This window comes from Bidens hawaiensis, unplaced genomic scaffold (genome assembly GCF_021521415.1).
Source record: "Bidens hawaiensis isolate Kalapana, Puna unplaced genomic scaffold, B.hawaiensis_p1.1 tig00008655_1, whole genome shotgun sequence".
Taxonomy (NCBI): Eukaryota; Viridiplantae; Streptophyta; class Magnoliopsida; order Asterales; family Asteraceae; genus Bidens; species Bidens hawaiensis.
The window spans coordinates 604,813-624,422 of record NW_027491625.1 but is presented as its reverse complement, the minus strand read 5'-3'; the positions used below and the strand labels follow the sequence as shown (position 1 = coordinate 624,422).

Sequence of the window (19,610 nt, the reverse complement as noted above, 5' to 3'; positions counted from 1 at the left end):
ACTATTTCAAACATCAGGGACGTATCCATAAACTTGTTGTCTACCAAAATAACATTAAAACCCAATTTCCTTTAAAACACCACCGGAATCGTGTCGTTGATTGCATCCTTCCGCCGTGGTTAACGGTATCCAACGCCGCCGTCAATCAATCAATCAATAATAAACCCTAGCTACACAATTAATTGCAGCTAATCCGTACGGATTTCAACTTCAATCTTCTCCGATTCCGGTATACAATTTAATTTAATTAATTCCCCCAATTTTCATCCATCACCAATTCTGTTTGTTGCTTTTCGATCACAATCGTAATTATTGCTTTATTTTACTACAGTAAGACTTAGAGGAATGTATTAGTTTATGGATTGTTGCTGTAATTAGATATTAACGGAGTTCAGTTTAATGTTAGGGTTTTGAAATATTATTTAAAATACAGGCTGTAATTATATGATCGTACATTATTATTATTATTATTATTATTATTATATTAGGTTATGATATAAAAGTTTATGCATGCTTCAATGTTGCCTGATTTACCTAATGATGCATAGTTTTGAACATGAGCAGAGTAATTTTAATGTCGGTCTACTGTTTGCCGTTACGTTTACTTGTTAGTTTGTGTGTGGATTCTTACGAGTGATGTTGAATAGTCTGTTGCCTAAATTTGGTGGTTGATATTGGTGAGGGTGAGGTTGCAAAAGTAAGTAGATGACTCCCGTTGGTGTGTGTTTGTTCGGTCAGTTGGGTGTATTGTATTAGTTTATGGATTATTGATGTAGTTAGGTATAACGGAGTTCAGTTTAGTTTTAGCGTTTCGAAATATTAAAATACAGGCTGTAATTATATTATTACATTAGGTTGAGTTTTTAAAAGTTTGTGTATGGATTCTTACGAGTGATGTTGAATAGTCCGTCGCCTAAAATTGGTGTAGCTGATATTGGTGAGGGTGAGATTGCAAAAGTAAGTAACACCACTCCTGTTGGTGTATGTTTGTTCGGTCGGTCACTTGATTGGGTGTATTGTATTAAAAAAGTTGAAGACTAAATTAACGGGAGCGACTTGTTTGCTGGAGCGATTATAAGTCGGTTGGGGTATGACGCGTCTAAACCTGTTTTCTCAATACGGTACTCATTTATATTGCCAAATGAAAATTCCTATTGGTTCATAATATATATTTTTTTTAATATAAGTTGGGCTGGGATGGGATGGGTTGTGGCTGGGGAGTAGTCTAATAGTTGTATAAACGTCTTTTTTCTTGTTTATTTTCCAACCTGTTTTCTGGTGATATAACTCAATGTATTTATTGGACTATGTTTAGTTTTTGGATATAATTTTGCATTTTAGTGGTTGATAGCTTATGAATTTCAGGCTTTCAGCCAACTGTAGTTAGTTTCGTCGCTTTGTAAGATACAAATTGCTAATTTGGTGCTTTATATGAGTTTAAGTTATGATGTTAGTTGATGCATATTTGTTTTTCCGTCTTTCGTTGCTGTTGGTTGTTTGAAAATTATGTTTTGGTTAAATTTAGTAATCAGAATAGGTGACCTATTATCCTTGTTGTAGCAGGTGTTCACAATGACTTTAACATCTTCGCCGCCAACTGAAAATCAGTGCTCTAATGGTGTAATCGATACTGCAAGCTTATCAAAAAACAAAGATATTATTGTTGAACATGTAGAGGAAGAGAACGAGGAGGATGAAGATGGAGATATGGATTTCAATCCGTTTTTAAAAGAAGCTCTTTCACTAGAAGCTTCTTCAAGCCTGAGCTCTGAGATTGAAGAGTTTGATGCTGATGTGGTCGACAGTACAGAAAACCATTCACCCGTGGTTAATGACACAAATGCCCCTGATGAGTTCCAAAACGACAGTGTTAGAAACATTGAACCCAACACTGACACAAACACAGTTACCGATGATGTTAATGATGATGTTACTGGTGATGATGACGATGCCATCTGGCGGCGTACTAGGGCTCGGTATTCTCTTGTGGGATCTACTTTAGATGAGCTCGAAACTTTTCTTCAAGAAACTGATGATGAAGATGACCTTCATCATAATATTGATGACGAGGAAGAATATAGGAAGTTTCTTGCAGCGGTTTTAAACAATGGAGATGCGAGTTCGTGTGTGGAACACGAAACCGATACGCTTGATGAAGATGAAGATAATGATGCTGATTTTGAGTTAGAACTCGAAGAGGCACTTGAGAGTGATGTTGATGAAACTTTACATAACGTGTCGGAACAACGCGAACGGTCGCGCGTCGGTAGACGACGACCCGAAACAAGACAGAAAAAACGACAGAAAACCGATTCCGGACACAACGAATTCTCAGGGCACGCGAATAGGCCGTTACGTCCCATTTTACCGTATCCACCTATCGTTCCAAATGTTCAAAACACTTCATTTGTGAATAATAATATTAATAATAGTAATAGTAATATTAACATTAATCACGTATGCGCGTTCATGCCACAGCAGATCGGGCAGTTACATTGTTTGATATATGAGCATGTGCAATTGCTTGTTCAGTTGTTTTCTCTTTCGGTTCTCGAACCTTCTAAACAACATATCGCTACACAAGTTTCCAACTTGCTTTCTGAGATTGTGCACAAACAGGATCAAGTACTTGCTTCTCAACGGGTCCCGTATCCTGGTTTTTGTTTTAGCTTGCCATATATTTGGTCAGCTATAACTGTTCCTAGTGGTGCCCACCCCACAGACGGTTCGTTTTGGGTGCCTTTTGTAAATGACAACGTGCGATCGGTTATGGATGTGGCCCCGCTTAATTTAGTTCAGAGCTATATGGAAGATATTAGTATTGGTATGTCTTCTGTTTGAACTTTCATCAGTTTGGTGTGTGTCGGTCGGTTCGGTTCTGGTCAGGTCCTGGCTCAAACCGAGTTTTAAGTTTTTGAAAACTGTTCGGTTTCGGTTTTTGGTTTCCACAATGGGTTTAGTTTTGCAAACCGTCAGTTTTTGGTTGGGTTTGGTTATTTTGGTTCGGTTTTAATGTTTTTTTTATTTGTTTTAGGTACATGAAAAACAGAAACCAAACCAAAAGTTAGGTTTAAGAAAGAAAACACAAAACCAAACTGTCAGTTTTGGGTTGGGTTTTGTTATTCGGTTTGTTTTTTGGTTTACGCTACATGCAAAATCAAAACGAAACCGAAAATTCGGCTTTTGATGAAAACTCAAAATGAAACAGTCAGTTTTGGTTCTATTTTTTGGTATTAATTCTACGGTTTGGTTATTTTTGGTTTTCGGTACATGCAAGATCGAAACCAACCCGAAATATAGGATTTTGAAAAACAAAACAAAACCAATCAAACCATCAGTTTTGGGTTAAGTTCGGTTGTTTCAATTCGGTTATTTCGGTCGTTTCAGTTATGGGTTGGTTACTCCAGTTTCATGCACACGCCTAGTAAATTGTAACTTAATCTTTTGTACCGAACTTGGTTTCTGGTTTATGGACAGCTGTTCGAGCTCATCAACAGAGACAGTTAGAAGTTGGGTATGATGCTACAGTTGACAAGGAGTGCTTGTTTCCTTTCAACAGTTTTCAATCTTCAGATCCTACTGTGGGGCCCGATAAAGCTAGTGACCCGAAATCAAAGAAGAGGATTGCTGCTGCACTTATTGAACGGTCAAAGAATCAGTCAATTGCTTTAGTTCCAAAAGATGTTGCGAAGTTAGCATTGAGATTCTTTCCGATCTTCAATCCAGCACTGTTTCCACATAAACCGCCTCCTTCTACTGTTGCTAATCGGGTGCTTTTTACTGATGCTGAGGACGGGTAAGTTTCAAGCTCACGGGTGTTAAAATTGCATACCGTTTGATAAAAAGTATAGTGTTGAAGTTGCTGTTTTGCTGTTTCTAATTGAATATCATAGCGGGTTTATTGTCATTGGAAGTTAGGGATGCAAACGAGCCGAGCCAGGTTGGGCTCGGGCTCAGCTCGTATATCTTAATGAGATGAAATGCTATGCTCGAGCTTGGCTCTTCAAAAGCTCGAGCCAGCTCATTGATTTTTAATTTTTTTTATTTGCTCATTTTTTAAATTGTTTATTTATATACACGTATTGATGTATATAAAAAACTAACAAAAAAATAGTATTTTTAACATACACACGATGTATAGTTTATAAGCTACATAATCCATAATTTGTAGATACTTAGTTTTGTAGTTTGTACACATTAAAGGGCTTTACCTTTAAACTAGCCAAATTAGAATTTTCAACATTAAGAGAGTTTTCTTTTTAATACTTTTTCATGCTTTTATTAAAAAATGTCATATGGGTTATTATATACACACGTGCGCGCGCTCACACACACACACACACACACACACACACAATTTGGGCTTTATTTTAAATGAGCTAACGAGCCTCTACTGAGGAGATCTTGGCTTGGGCTGGTCTTGTTTACAGACCGAGCCGATTTCGAGCGAGCTTTTTGCGCATTCTTTCTTTACTTATTTTTTGCCTTATTTTAACTGTCTGAAATTTTCAGGTTATTAGCCCGAGGGTTAATGAGGTATAATACCGATTGGAATGAGATTCAGAAAAATTTTCTACCTTGCAAAACACCACATCAGGCAAGTTCCTAAAAACATAACAGTCTTTTCTTATATTATGATGTTGATATGCGTTATTAATTATGATGTTTGTAGGATAATTATAATTCAGGATTGCAAACAATAGGTTACTTAAAACAGCTTCGGTTGCTCAATTCTTGTTCATTTATTTTTTTTCAGATCTTTGTGAGACAGAAAAACTGTGCATGTTCTAGAGCACCAGAGAATCCAATTAAGGTATGGTCCGTCTTGTCATTGTATATCTATAAGTTATGATTATAAACTAGTCAGTCTGGTTGGACAAGAGTGAAATTCGTTTGAATTATCTTTGCTTTTTACTATTACAGTATTACTGTAATACTAAAATAACCATTATACAACACAGCACGTTCTGACCTGGACCCAAATTACCATTATATTAATCATCGCGTCCTGACTCTCACCCATTCTGACCCTGACCAAGCTAACCATTTGCAAATGGCCCATTCTGACCCACACTCGTTCTGACCCGAACAAAATAGCCATCTTATAAAACAACCTTTTCTGACCCATACTCATTCTGACCCGGAAAAAAATAATTATCTTATTTATATGAAATGATCCCTTCTGACTCACACCTGTTCTGACCCAGACTAAATCAACTACTTATATAACAGCCAGTTTTGACCCACACACATTCTGACTCGGACCAAAATAACCATTTTATAAAAGGGCGACCAAAATAACCATCTTATAAAAAAGGCTGTTCTGATTCGCACCCAATTTGACCTGGACCAAAATAATCATTTTATAAAACGGCTATGACCCGGGCTCATTCTGACCGAACATTCGTGATTCGCCCAACCGGACCTGCCCGTTTTGCAAAGCATAGTAACATAAACACTCTGAACAAGAAGACAGTGTGTAGCAGCACATGCAAATGTTTTTGTTTCATTTGGAATATAAAATTAAGATTTAACATATATTTTTATAAACTAGTAATATACTGTAATTAATACATGTAATCTGAACGGCAATTAATTATTTTTATACAAAGAGAGTTATTACTAGTCATCAATAGCTGAAATTCACATTAACATATGTATTGCAGGCGGTTAGAAGGATGAAAACTTCACCTTTAACTCCTCAAGAAAAAGCCCTAATAGAAGAGGTATCATCACTTATATGATTATTGTTTTAATTAAACAATTATTAATATGATTATGTTGATGTAACAATTCAGGGATTAAAGATTTACAAACTCGATTGGACGGCGGTATGGCAGTACATGGTCCCGCATCGGGACCCGTCTATTCTCCCCCGTCAATATCGCACGGCTGTCGGGGACCAAAAGTCATACAAAGGCGACGAACACACGAAGGCGAAAAGAAGGTTATATGATTCACAAAGAAGAATGTCAAAGCTTGGAGGGTCAAGGTTACAAAAAACCGCGGTGAGTCAAAACAGTCAACGCTGGTCAAACACGGATGGGGCTAATCCACGTTCTGGCGTTCCAACTGTATGTCTTATTAGGCTTGTAAACAACCCGAACGAACCCGAACAGAACATGCTCATGTTCGTTCATCTAATTTTAACCTAACAAACGATTGAACATGAACAATTAAACGAACAGGTTTAGAAAATGAGCGTGTTCATGTTCTTTTGTTAACAATATAAACGAACGGTTCATGAACGTAGACAAACCAACATTACTGAACATAGATGAACGAAAACGAACATAACGAAGCTAAACCATATAAAAGTAAATGTACACAACAATATGTTGTGCTTAAAAGATTATTAAAACCAGACTAGATTGTAGCGGGCCTAAAAAACTTCAATACATATCCACATGTAAACGAACGAATTTAAACAAACATAAACAAGCGAACTTAAATAAACGTAATGTTACTAATATAAATGAATGTGTACGAATGAGACATGTGTTCATGTTTGTTCATTTAATTAAATGGACAAAAATTCATGTTCATTTGTTTAATAAATAAACCAATCTAAATGAATTTTCTGTCACACAGTTCACGAACGGTACAATTCTCTGTCTCATTCTCTTCACCTTTTGTTTATTACCGTTTTACCCTTTTCTAAACAAAGTAGTACTATGATTGCAGAATTGTGGATCCGATAATAACAGTGGTGATGATGGTGGAAACAATGAAGATGAAGCTTACGTTCACGAGGCGTTTTTAGCTGATTGGAGACCAGAGTCAGGAGAAAACCCGCAAGTCGAATTATTCACACAAAACCAATTAACGAATTTTCATCCCCATAATCTTAACAATAACGCTTCAACTCACCGAGTTCCAGTTAATTTTTTGAGACCCAAATTGAATATACGACCGTACCGAGCCCGCAAAGCTAATTGTTCTCGTGTAGTGAAACTGGCTCCCGACCTGCCTCCTGTCAATCTTCCACCTACTGTTCGTATAATGTCACAATCAGCTTTTTCAAAATTTCACGGTGAAGCTTCTACGGTGAGACAAAATGCAGTTACAAGTCAACCGAGAACCGGTCAAGACAATGAGAGAAACAATGCAGGTGAAAAGGGTGATTCAGATCTTCAATTGCATCCTTTATTGTTTGAGGGTCACGATGACGCGAGTTTACCGTATTACCCTTTGACTGGAAGTACGAGTTCCTCCAGCTCGTTTGACTTTTTCCCAAATAATCCTCTAAATCTTAATCTATTTCGTTATCCTAATCAAGGAAAGCAGACCGTTAATTTTTTCAATAATAATTTGAAATCGAGCGAGTTAAGGTCATCGTTTACCGGCGTTGACTTTCACCCGCTTCTGCAAAGAAGTGATGATGGAAATACCAATCCAACGGCTGTTAATGTTGTTGTACCACGTAGCCCCAACGAGCTGGATTTGGATATTCGATTAAGTTCTGGTGCACGGAACGAGAATGGTGCCAGTGGTTGTGAGCCCGGTGGTTCCCACGGCTTAGCCGAGGATAATGGAAATGTTCCTGATTTGGGTCCGGGTCCGGTGGGTGGTAGACATGATGAGATTGTGATGGAAAAAGAGGAGTTAAGTGACTCGGAGGATGATGATGTGGCGGAAAGTGTGGAGTTTGAGTGTGAAGAGATGACGGATACTGAAGGAGAAACGGGGTCGGATTCAGATCATGTTGAAAACGCACAGGTTAGTTTGTACTGCTGTTAAAGTTGTTAGCTGTTATTGTTTGCATATTTTACCTCTTTTCTGCTCGTAGACGTTAACGTGTAGATTTGTTCAGCTCGGCTTGTAAAAAGCTCTATAAATGAGCCAAACAAGTGAGCTTACCTTTGTAAACGAGCTGAGTCGAGCTATGGCGGGTTAGTGTTCGGCTTGGTTGTCTTGACGAGCTGAAATGCTGAGCTCGAGCTCCGCTCATCAAAAGCTCAAGCCAACTTGTTTATTTATATATATTTTTTCGTTTTGTATTTTTTTACACATTGATATGTATATAGACAAAAGGTAATATTTCCAACATACACATAATGCAGAATTTATAAACTACACAGTTAACGAGCGAGCTTACCTTTGTAAACGAGCCAAGCCAATGTGGGCTCAGGCTCTGCTTGTTTATCTTAACGAGCTGAAATGTTGAGCTTGAGCTCGGCTCGTCAAAGGCTCAAGCCAGCTCGTTTATTTCAATTTTCATGTGATTCTCTATATTTTACATGCATTGATATGTTTAAAAACAAAAAAAGAATAATATTTTTATCATACACTTAATGCAGAATTTTTAAACTATTATTATTTTAATTTACATCATCAAAACTTGGATTTTAATTCCTATTTTATAAATTTTGGCTTTAATATTAACGAGCCAATTAACGAGTGAGCTTACCTTGGCTCAGGCTCACTCGAGCCGTGAGCTTTTTGAACAACCCTAAATTAAATCACACAGCAATAATGTAGAAACAATAAATGAAATACTGTTTACAAGACTGGTAAATTAAATGGATTATTTTATTGTGATTAGGATGATTCTTTGCCAAAAGTTATGGTACATGGAGATGACAGTGATCAAGATGAACCAAGATGCCAAGAAGCTGCTACTTCTAATGAACCGACAAGTTTGTTTGGTTTAAGACTAAACTCTAAACTTCCAGTGACCAGAAGATCTTCAAAGAAAACAGCATTGCCAAATCAGCAGTTGGAGGCTGCAGCACAGGCAAAGAAACCTAGAAAACGAGCACAAAAACCGGATCCTAGGTGAGGTTTAGGTACATAAATACAAAGGTACTAACATTATTACAAGTCCTAAATACCATCTAACTTATCCAACATCATATATGTATGTAATATTTTGTTTCCTTCGGAGATGGATGCTATATTAACCGGCTTCATAACAGTAACAAAACGTCAAAACCTATTGTAATGCTTAGGTAAGCCCTTAGATCATGCTTAATGCTTTTGTAAGGTTGTGTTTAGTTGTTTACATTGCCTAGGAAGGCCTCCGTCGACTGGAAAGAAATAAAAACCTCTTTCTTTCATCCTTTCTTATGAGTCTTTTGAGTCTCTTAAATATTTTCCGGGTCGTTTTCTTCTAGTTATGTCCTCAAGTCTCTTCCTGGTATTGTAATTAACACAAAAAATGAATGTAATTAAGCAGATGGATGTAACTGGCAAGATCAATCGTTTCCACATCATTATTATTAATTATTTTTATAGTTCCATTTAATCTAAATAAGTTTATGTTAATAATATTAAACTGATAATAATTAATTAGTTACCTTTGAGTTGACAATGTAAAATGTAGGATATGTAATGAAAGTAAATAACAAAAATCACCAAATAAAGATAACATAACATCAACCGTTCATATTCACAAAAAAACTTCACAAAACATGTGGAAACGATTGATCCACAAACGCACTACTCGCATTAGTTACTGGTCATCAATTCAAAAACATAAACACCACTAAACCTACAATGCAACCATAGTAAACAGCAAACCAAAATGATCACTGGGCAAAACCGGAAGCTCCAATTCTTTCCCTGCTTTTTTCTTCACATATGTCACTTCCGGTATCTCTTCGGTCCCCACCATTTCAACACCTTCAACTTTAAAATCCCTCAAACTGATCAAAAACCGGTCAAGCCGTTTTTGCAGTTTCCTATTGGCACTCAACATCGGGTTTGACTTTGTATCATAAGTCCACCCGACTTCTTTCGGGTTCAGTTCCGTCCATGCATCAATCCATCCATCTGGCAGTGGAAACGCCCCATCTAATTTGTCATCCCAATTCATATCACCACAAAAGATCGCGTTTGGGTGTTTTCTAAGAAAGTCAACGGCTTCGTGTGCTTGTTTTACACGTTCTTTACTGTACCTTTGGTCCCATTTTGGTGGGCCCGGACACGGGCTCTCGAGATGGGTTGTTGCAACTACCAAAGGAGTGTCTCCTTGGGTTAAAACTTCTGCAATGCATAACTCTCTTCCCATTGCAGAATAACTAAATTGCTTACAATTGAAGGATTTCACAGGCAATTTGCTAAGCTGCAAATATTATTAACATGAGTCATAAACAGACTTCATAAAACTTAAAACAATTTGTCAACATATTAGTAACTTGTTCTTGAAGGGGTGTAAAACGGGTCGTGCTTGCAGGTTGGCGGGTCCAACCTGATACAAACGTAATAAGCCTGAACCCAAAACTCATGATAGACACGTGAACATGAACATGGCATGCCCGCATATTCACGGTTTGACACAAACACGGCCCGTTTAACCGGAAGTTTTTTTTTTATTTTTATCGTTTGCACATTTTAAAATTATATACTTGCACTTTTACAAAAAATTTAAAACAAAATCCTGTATAAAAAGCAATTACATTTTAATCAAAAAATTCTAATAATTTCTTTTTTAGTTTTAAAGGACATAAGATACTTAACCAACAAAATTTAATACATAAAACATAATTAAAAAACAAAAAAATAAAATAAATGGGTTAAACAGGTCAAATGTGAACCCGTCAATTTGACGCGAACACACCTTGTTTAGCTAAACAGGCTCTACTAAAAACCAAACCCAAACCCGCAAATTTTGTGTCAGGTTTGCGTCATGTCAGAAATTCACACCCCTACCCCAGGGTGTAAAAGAGTCAAGCCCAAGCTCAACTAAAACTTGGCTTGTCTACTATTTATTAATTAATTTACATGGATTTATAGATATACTTATATATGTATTAACTATAATTTTTATATATAACATAATATACCCTATTCTGTTATTTCATCATAACTTCATACACATTAATAATTATTATAAAAAATATATATTTTAATGTAATAGATAAAAAATATATAAATAATAGGGCTTGTTTAGGCTCACAAGAAAGCTCGAGCTTGATAAGTGAAACTTGAGCTTAAGCTTGCTTACTAGCTCAGAGCTCACAAGCAACGTAACTCGTTTAAACCCCTAGCCCCCTTATTCATCAATATAGTGTGATATGAACAAAGCTAACCTGCATGCAAAAGTATGGCCTCACACTCGCCTTATCAAACGAAAGTGAACATTTATACGACTTCCACCAATTGGATCTTTGAAGAATGGCATAGATATCAGGAGTCACCTCCTACAAGAAAATAAATTACATTAACATGAATGAAACCTATTCAAAATTTAATGTTGTTGACTGCAGTTGATATATGAAGATAATACCTGCAAACATATAACATCTGGACAATGCAGTTGAATAATGTCACCAATCGCTCTCATTCTTATACGAAGCTCGATATCTTCAGCAAACCAAACATTGTAACTCAAAATCTTCAACTTCTTCGAAATCTCTTTTGGCTGCACTTCATCTGCAAAACATTTAACAACATTTGTATATGATATAACAAAATGTAGAGAATGATTTTTTTCTAATCTGTGAAATCAAACTACCAAATGATATATAATAATGGCAGGCCTCTTCAGCAGGGAGTTCGTTTATGTTTGTTTATTTAATAAACAAGCAAACATGAACAAAAAAGTTGGTTCATTTAGTTAAACAAACGAACATGAACACGTCTCTCGTTCGTTCATTTGTTTAAATTCGTGAAATTTCATTCATTTGTGTAAATTCGTTTACGTTCATTCATGTTTGTTAACTTACCTTTTTGTTTAAACTAGTTAGTTAATATATTCATTTTAAATTTTTTGGACCATTACAACTTACTTTAGTTTTAATAACTTTTTTGTTCAACACACTGTTTTTCACACTACTTATAACTGGTTTTAGCTCAAATTTGTTTGTTTCGTCCATTTACATTCATTCGCCGTACGTTTATACGGTTAGCAAATGAACATAACCGAGCATAAACTATTCATTTTCTTAACGAATAAACACAAACAAAGAACCCCTGTTTGTATAATCGTTCATGTTCGATCGCCTGTTCGATTAAATTTAAACTAATGAACACCAACACAAACTATTCATTCACACTGTTCGCATTCATTTACCGTACGCAATAAACTGTTAGCAAATGAACATAACCAAAACATGAACAATTCATTTTCTTAGCGAATGAACACGAAAAAGAATCCCCGTTCGTTTAACTGTTCATATCCGATCGCCTGTTCGATTAAATTTAAACTAATGAACACCGACACGCTCCATTCATGTTCGTTCGGTTCGTTTACAAGCCAAATTACAACGATACCTAACGAAGTCAAACACATTAATAAACAATTCATTAAAAACAAAACCACTAGTTTAAACTCACCAGAACTAACTATCTTCATCTTATTAGCCGATTTCAACCCACGAGACACCGAATCATCACCAACCTCAACCGGGTCATCAACACCATTATTATTATTATTATTATTATTATTATTATTATTATTATCATTACTACATCTTTGCAACAACGGCAAGAACACATTACCAACATCCGAAGAACAACCACCCACCTGCAGTTCTTCATCACCAAGACTCAAACTTGACGAAAAAGATGCGTTCTTCGTCCCACAAATCTCGCAGCTTGATAGCTTATAAGGGTTTAAAAAGGTGCAGGCTTTACAAGACCATTTGTGATCATTTGATGATGAAATTGAAATCGGTGAGTTGGGTTTTGAAGAAGAGCAGATTTGGCAAGTGGGTTTTGAAGGGTTTGTGTTGATGAAGGTGCATCGGGTGCAGGCCCATGAAGAAGACATTGGAATTAGGGGGTTTTTAGGGTTCTTGAAAGGTTTAGTTAATGGGATGAATGAGAATGAGGAGGATAATAATAATAAGAGTGGGGTTTTGAAACATCGCATTTGCCCGCGTATTCTTCGATTCCCAAATCAAAACATTTGTGGGTATCTATCGGTTTAGGGTTTATATAACCGGAACATTAAACCACTAGACTAATTGGTTATGGGTATATCATGGTTAAGGACGTGTTGATAACCCAAACACGAACACGAACATACAAGATAAACAAGTCACTCAAAACACGAAAGTTTGTTTGTTTTCATGAGACGGGAATCCTGTCACCGGATGTCAACTTTGACCTGACATACTTAGAAACACCATAAAGGAGGAAACGTCAGTGTGGAAAAATCCCATTGCGTCAGATTTCGAACCTGAGATCATACGATCCTAAGTAGGCCCGGCCCAAGACCCATCGTTTTTTAGGCTCATAAAAAGTTGACGCGTTTACATATATGTATATATAATGTAAACTATATAATTACATAACTTTAACTAACTTTAATTTAGCTCAATTGGTAAGCATTTCCCCATTAAAATTGGATTGCCCAAGTTCAAATCTCGCATCACTCATTTGGACTCTCTACTTCTTTTGTTTTAATTTGTTTTTTTTATTTTCATTAATAGCTACTATGTCATGACTCATGAGCTTGATTCTTATTAACCCAATGTCAATGATCATTTTTCTCTGTTTTTTACGTGCTGTTTACGTGTCGGGCCCCAAAGTGGAAGACAAAGGGTGCATCATGGATCTTGGTTTTTCGATTGGTGGAATATTATTTTGATAAAAATGGTATATCCTTTCTAGCGGTCAATTAGCAATAAAGACTTTAAACTTACACATGCTGTACCAAAATCACACATTAGAACCTTTGGGGGTTCAGTTAAATAAGTTCCAATTCTTACACGGGTCAAATTGCTTTAGAAAATAAAAAAGTGTAAGAATAATGTTAGGTATCATCTTTTAACAGGTTGTTGGCTCTAATCTCGTCATAAATAAGTGATGTAAACTTAGAAGTAGATTTATAGTGTGTGTGAGTTTGCTGTTCAAAAAAATTACTTTAGAAATTTGTAAAACATACCGTTTATACAGTGGCGAAGCTTGGACTGAGGCATCAGGGAGGGGCGAACTCAAAATGTATTCAAAATTTCACAAACGAGGGGGGGCCGGGTTCAAATTTTCGGCCGAAAAAGGCTAAACTTACACTACGTATAAAATTTTTTGGCCGAAAACGGATAAATTTACACTACCGCGCAAAAAAACGGGGGGGGGGGGGACCCCTGGCCCCAATGAAGCTTCGCCCTTGCGTTTATATACCTTGTATTAACCGAAAGCATAAATTAGACAATCAAATGGACAAACCATGAAGAGTGCATCTTTAATGTCATGTAATCAGAATGTCACATATTCAAGTCATGAATACACGCTCTTCTAAAACCATAAAATAATAATATATACATCAGACCAAAGTCAACCTAAAAAACACCGTACTCACCAAGATCGTCATAAATTACACAACTTATACATCATGCAATATAACTTACACCTTGCCTTCCAATAACTAGATCAAAAACATTATGTCAAAAAACTAAATAGTATCATTTGGTGGGGTCTCTTGATACACCCCTCATCCATAGAAAATCTTGATCATCTCCATCCAACCAAAAATTCAATAACCTCATCCATATTCCAAACTCCTAAATGTCACACATACATTCATTCATTCATTTTCATTCCACCATACAACAAAAAGATAAGATTTTTATCAACAAACAAAACCTCTTCCATTGTTGAACAACTCTTAAAACAACCTTAATAATAATAATAAACAAAAAACATTAAAAAAAAAACATGTCTTGTTCAAATCTAACAATGTTGGTGTCACCAAAACCATCACTTGATTCATCACCACCCCTTTCATTCAGATCATTCATCGCCCCAGTTCAAATTCCCAATTCAAACCCATCGAATTCGAATCACTCGAAACCGTCTTCTTCTTCGATCCATTGCAGCCTCCGTGATCTTCGAACCCGTATCGATTCGGTCAAGAACACTCAGAAGATCACTGAGGCTATGAAGCTTGTTGCAGCTGCAAAAGTTAGAAGAGCTCAAGAAGCTGTGGTCAATGCAAGACCATTTTCGGAAACATTAGTTGAAGTTCTTTATAGCATTAATGAACAACTTCAAACCGAAGACGTTGACGTCCCGTTGACCAATGTCCGGCCCGTGAAGAAGGTCGTATTAGAAAGAATATATTAGTTAGCGTTTATTGTTATGTTACTTATTACCATAGTCAGAAAAAATGATTTGATTCGTTTATTTTTAATTATTATATATAGTCATTGTACTATTCATAAAATAATTGATAGTCACCAGGTAACATATTTTCTCTAAGATATTAGAGAGAGAACATATTAGTTAGCGTTTATTGTTATATTACTTATTATCGTAGTATGAAAAAATGATTTGACTCGTTTCTTTTATAATTATTATATATAGTCATTGTACCATTTATAAAATACTTTATAGTCACTAGGTAACATATTTTCTCTGTACTAGAGAGAGATTATATTAGTTAGTGTTTATTGTTATATATTTATATATTAACTAAACTGTTCATATATAGTTGATCAATAATATATAATAAAAACTGACTAATATATTCTTTATAACAGGTGGCGCTGGTGGTGGTAACCGGAGACCGTGGTCTTTGTGGCGGGTTTAACAATTTTATATTGAAAAAAGCCGAAGCCCGAATTCGGGAACTCAAGAGTCTTAATCTTGATTATGTGGTGATTAGTATGGGCAAAAAGGGAAATTCATACTTCCTTCGACGACCGAATATTCCGGTCGACAAGTTTCTCGACGGAAGCAACCTCCCGACCGCGAAAGAAGCTCAAGCGATCGCAGACGATGTGTTTTCGTTATTTGTAAGCGAAGAAGTGGATAAAGTCGAGCTTCTATACACGAAATTCGTTTCACTTGTGAAATCGGATCCTGTGATTCACACATTACTCCCATTGTCCCCAAAAGGAGAGATTTGTGACATTAATGGAGTATGTGTTGATGCTGCTGAAGATGAGTTCTTTAGGTTGACCACAAAAGAAGGAAAGTTGACCGTTGAACGCGACGTGGTTAGAACCGAAACGATTGATTTTTCGCCAATTTTGCAATTCGAGCAAGACCCGGTTCAGATATTGGATGCATTGTTGCCATTGTATTTAAACAGTCAGATATTGAGGGCTTTGCAGGAGTCGTTAGCGAGTGAACTCGCTGCACGAATGACTGCAATGGGTAACGCGACTGATAATGCGACCGAGTTGAAGAAGAACTTGTCGCGGGTTTATAATTGACAACGTCAAGCGAAGATTACTGGAGAGATTTTGGAGATTGTGGCTGGTGCTGATGCATTGGGTTGATTTGATTAATGATCATGTTTGGTATAGTTGTTAATTGATTGGATCATTTTGTGTTTAATAATGTGTTGAATTGGGTTATAATATTTGATTTCTATAGGGGAATTGTGGAGGATGTGGATTATTTTTTTGGGAATAAATGTAATATTTGATGGTATATTGGTCATACTAATACTCCCTTCCAATATTGAAATTTGCGTTTTTTTGAATATATATGAATAATAAGTTTTTCAAATCATGTAGTTGACCCATCGAGCTCAGTTAGGGTACACATGGTTCGGGTCTAGTCCGGTCGATTATTGACTATAACTGTGCGTATAATTGATTTTTCGTTATATTAGATTTTGATCGGTTTTAGTTATAAGGGTGAACGTAGTGGGCGACAAGTGGTGAGTTTTTGGGCGAAATGAAGCTACAAGCTTACAAGACCGCCCTCCTGACGATATGTGGGGTGATAGGGGGGGGGGGATTGATTTGTCATCGGTGTATGTTGGAAGATAATAATAAAAAGGTAAAAACTAAAAAGGGGGCGACAACACCACTACCCCCCCCCCCCCCCGCCCCTCCCGACGATATGTGGGATGATAGGGGGGGCATTGATTTGATCAGTACTGATTTTGTGTCGATATCGATCAAATTCGCGTCGGTTCTTGGTCGCAAAGTGTTGGTTATCTTTATTTTTTAGGTACGTCACAGTTTTTTTGTTTGTTTTTTAATGCATCATCTTTTGATATCGACCGAATTTCCGCCGGTTCGCAGCCACAACATGTTTTTTTTCAGTGCAAGTTTTGTTGCTTTATTTTTGGTTCAGTTTTTTTCCGTAAACCGATACTGATCAAATTCGTATTGGTCATGAATTTATTTATTTTCATAATACACCATCAACCAAACGCAACACACCTTGTGTAATATCTAATAAAATATTAACAATTATTTAAGCAATAAAGAAAAATAGACAACAAAAATATATTGCTACATATAAAACGTCAAGTTTTCTGCATATCCATACTCTCTAATAAAATATTACAAGTTTTGACAGTTGTCATTCTCACATTAAACCTCACTCTTTTTAACAAATTTATAATAATAAAATAATACTTACCATTTTTAAAATTTATGCTTCAAAATTTGTTAATTTAATATTTACTTCATATTTTTTTTCAAATATTTAATATTTATAAATATCTTTTACTTAAAAATTGTTTTAAACACTATTGTGCAACAACTATATTAATAGTATTAATCGGGTTTATTGTTTCTTGTATACTAATTATTTATTAAATATTATATTTTCAAGAACTACTCGTATAATACACGGACCTCAAACTGATAAATATTATTTTTAAGATAAAAAGAATTATATAAAGGAAGGTTTAATGTTTTGCGGTTCGATAAATTAACTCAGCAATCTACACAATATCTGAACAATAAAAGTTGGTTTATGTGGGCTATAAGCCTATAACCCACGAGGCCCAAAAGACCAAATGCATTGTGGGCTATAACCCAAATAATTCAAAAAAGGATTCCTATCACGCTTCTCTCATTAGCCGACACATGCTTTCTTGTGTAAGGAAGATGAGATATTACATGTGATATCACATTAATTTTACTACGCAACTAAAAGAGTTCATAAGGGCATCCATCAAATGTATTTTCCTATACCTAGCTAGCATCTATCCCATGCAAATTTAACCCACACTGTATTAAATAAAATTTATGTCGATACGTCAATAGAAAAAGAACACGTCTTAACACTGTATTCAAAATTTTATTAAACTTTATATTTTAAAACTTATAAAAAACTAATTAGGATTAAAATTAAACATGAAATATAAAATTCAGAGAAGTACCAAAAATTTATAAAAAACTTTCCCCGACCATTTTTTTAACTAAATTAGTCGCCCTGGCAGTTTTCTTAGCCTAAATAGTCGACCGACCGGTTTTGTAAAATACTTATTAAATCTAAGAATTTAGCCATTCTGAGTTGTTTGTAGTAGGTATTTAGGAAATAGTTTGCAACCGATGGGTAAAACTCGAAACCCGGTATTTTATAACAAACACATGCCAAATCTTGGCTTTATATTATAACAAAATAATATGGTAATTTCTTCTATTAACAATATAAAAAAGTTATTATTGTTACGGTTTTGTATTTTTAACCATGTAAATATTTCGTAATATTGTTTTTGGTATATTTTAGTGTATGAACTAGTTGCTTCCCTCCTGTTTGATGCAATGGGAGACCCCTATGAAACTTGGTCGAAATAGGCTCCATTTGTTACAATACTACAAAAACTGCCAAATGTGTGAATAAAAAAAAAAGAAAAGAAAAGAAAAACGTATTACTTTGGAACAAAATATTACATACTAGCTTGATGAAAGATAATATTTAGTAATTTAATTTTTTACAGTATACGCGGGGCGTAATACCTAACAAAATATTAGTAATAAATTAATAAGTTATAAAAAAATTGACAAGAAATAACTTGCGACATATAAAAAATCATAACAAAGTTTTCCGGCATATAATATTTATTTTAAAAAGATTGAAAAATTATATAAATGTAGGTTTTAATGTAAGTGTGATTTGATTAACTCGGCAATCTATACCATATCTGAATCAAAAAAGTCGGTCGTAAAAGAAAACAAATCAATTTCTTAATTAGTTCTAAGTTCTAACTCTTTGATTATGGTTGGATTAATCATTCGTGTTTCTAATTACCCCAAAATGCCTAAACTAAACTATGTATATTACTACCAATCTAGTATTTGTCTATTTGAGTCGTAATTATGTGAATTTAGTCTTAACTCTTAACGATTATAGGCTCAAAGCCAGTTTATAAGTTGGACTCTTACTCTAGTTTGGTTTGTTTCTTGAGCAACTTCTCTAGGACCAAATGTCTTTCAGGCTATAACCCGACTAGTTCAAAAGGGAGCCCTATGATGCTTATCTCCTTAGCCGGTACATGTTTTCTTCATGTGATGCTGTCACATGTATTTTACTATGTAACTAAACAAGTTCAAAAGAGCACCCCCATCACATGTATTTTCCTATAGCTAGCATGCATAAGCGCAGGGTGGTCTAGGGGTATCCAGGAAGATACATAGTAAAATACATGTGATAGCATCACATGTAACGTCTCATCTTATTTACCACAAGGAAACATGTGTTGGCTTGGGAAGATAAGCATGATAGGAGTCATACGATATGAATTCCAACTCGAATATAAATAGGCCATCAATCTCTAGCTATCTTGTATACTATCATCCTTTTAAGAGTTGTTTCTAGCAAAAACCCATTCACTATGTTGTCGAAGATCATGCCAACCCTTTGTTTGCTTCTTTTAATTGTATCTCAAGATCATTGTTTCACTCGAGCATCAAGAGTTTATAATTTTGATCGATCTGAAATCACGACTAATGATGATCAAGTTGATGCAC

General features: G+C 35.5%; 3 protein-coding genes across 3 annotated transcripts; 2 read left to right on the top strand and 1 right to left on the bottom strand.

The window, feature by feature from the left end:
* The first annotated feature begins 1,254 nt into the window (after positions 1-1,254).
* On the top strand, positions 1,255-8,826 carry LOC143529735 (uncharacterized). The gene is made up of 8 exons (XM_077025463.1): positions 1,255-2,824; positions 3,478-3,796; positions 4,513-4,597; positions 4,757-4,813; positions 5,667-5,726; positions 5,799-6,074; positions 6,685-7,719; positions 8,546-8,826. The coding sequence occupies exons 1-8, from the start codon at positions 1,573-1,575 to the stop codon at positions 8,780-8,782; spliced, it is 3,321 nt and encodes a 1,106-aa protein (XP_076881578.1). The 5' UTR covers positions 1,255-1,572; the 3' UTR covers positions 8,783-8,826.
* A 511-nt stretch (positions 8,827-9,337) lies between these two features.
* Positions 9,338-12,831, bottom strand: LOC143529711 (uncharacterized). Its single transcript, XM_077025443.1, has 4 exons — positions 12,280-12,831; positions 11,231-11,376; positions 11,034-11,144; positions 9,338-10,066 (listed from the first exon to the last, which is right to left on the bottom strand). Exons 1-4 carry the CDS (start codon positions 12,815-12,817, stop codon positions 9,494-9,496), a joined length of 1,368 nt encoding a protein of 455 aa, XP_076881558.1. The 5' UTR covers positions 12,818-12,831; the 3' UTR covers positions 9,338-9,493.
* A 1,669-nt stretch (positions 12,832-14,500) lies between these two features.
* LOC143529734 (ATP synthase gamma chain, chloroplastic-like) lies at positions 14,501-16,326 on the top strand. The gene is made up of 2 exons (XM_077025462.1): positions 14,501-14,988; positions 15,429-16,326. Exons 1-2 carry the CDS (start codon positions 14,605-14,607, stop codon positions 16,104-16,106), a joined length of 1,062 nt encoding a protein of 353 aa, XP_076881577.1. The 5' UTR covers positions 14,501-14,604; the 3' UTR covers positions 16,107-16,326.
* The last annotated feature ends 3,284 nt before the right edge of the window (positions 16,327-19,610 follow it).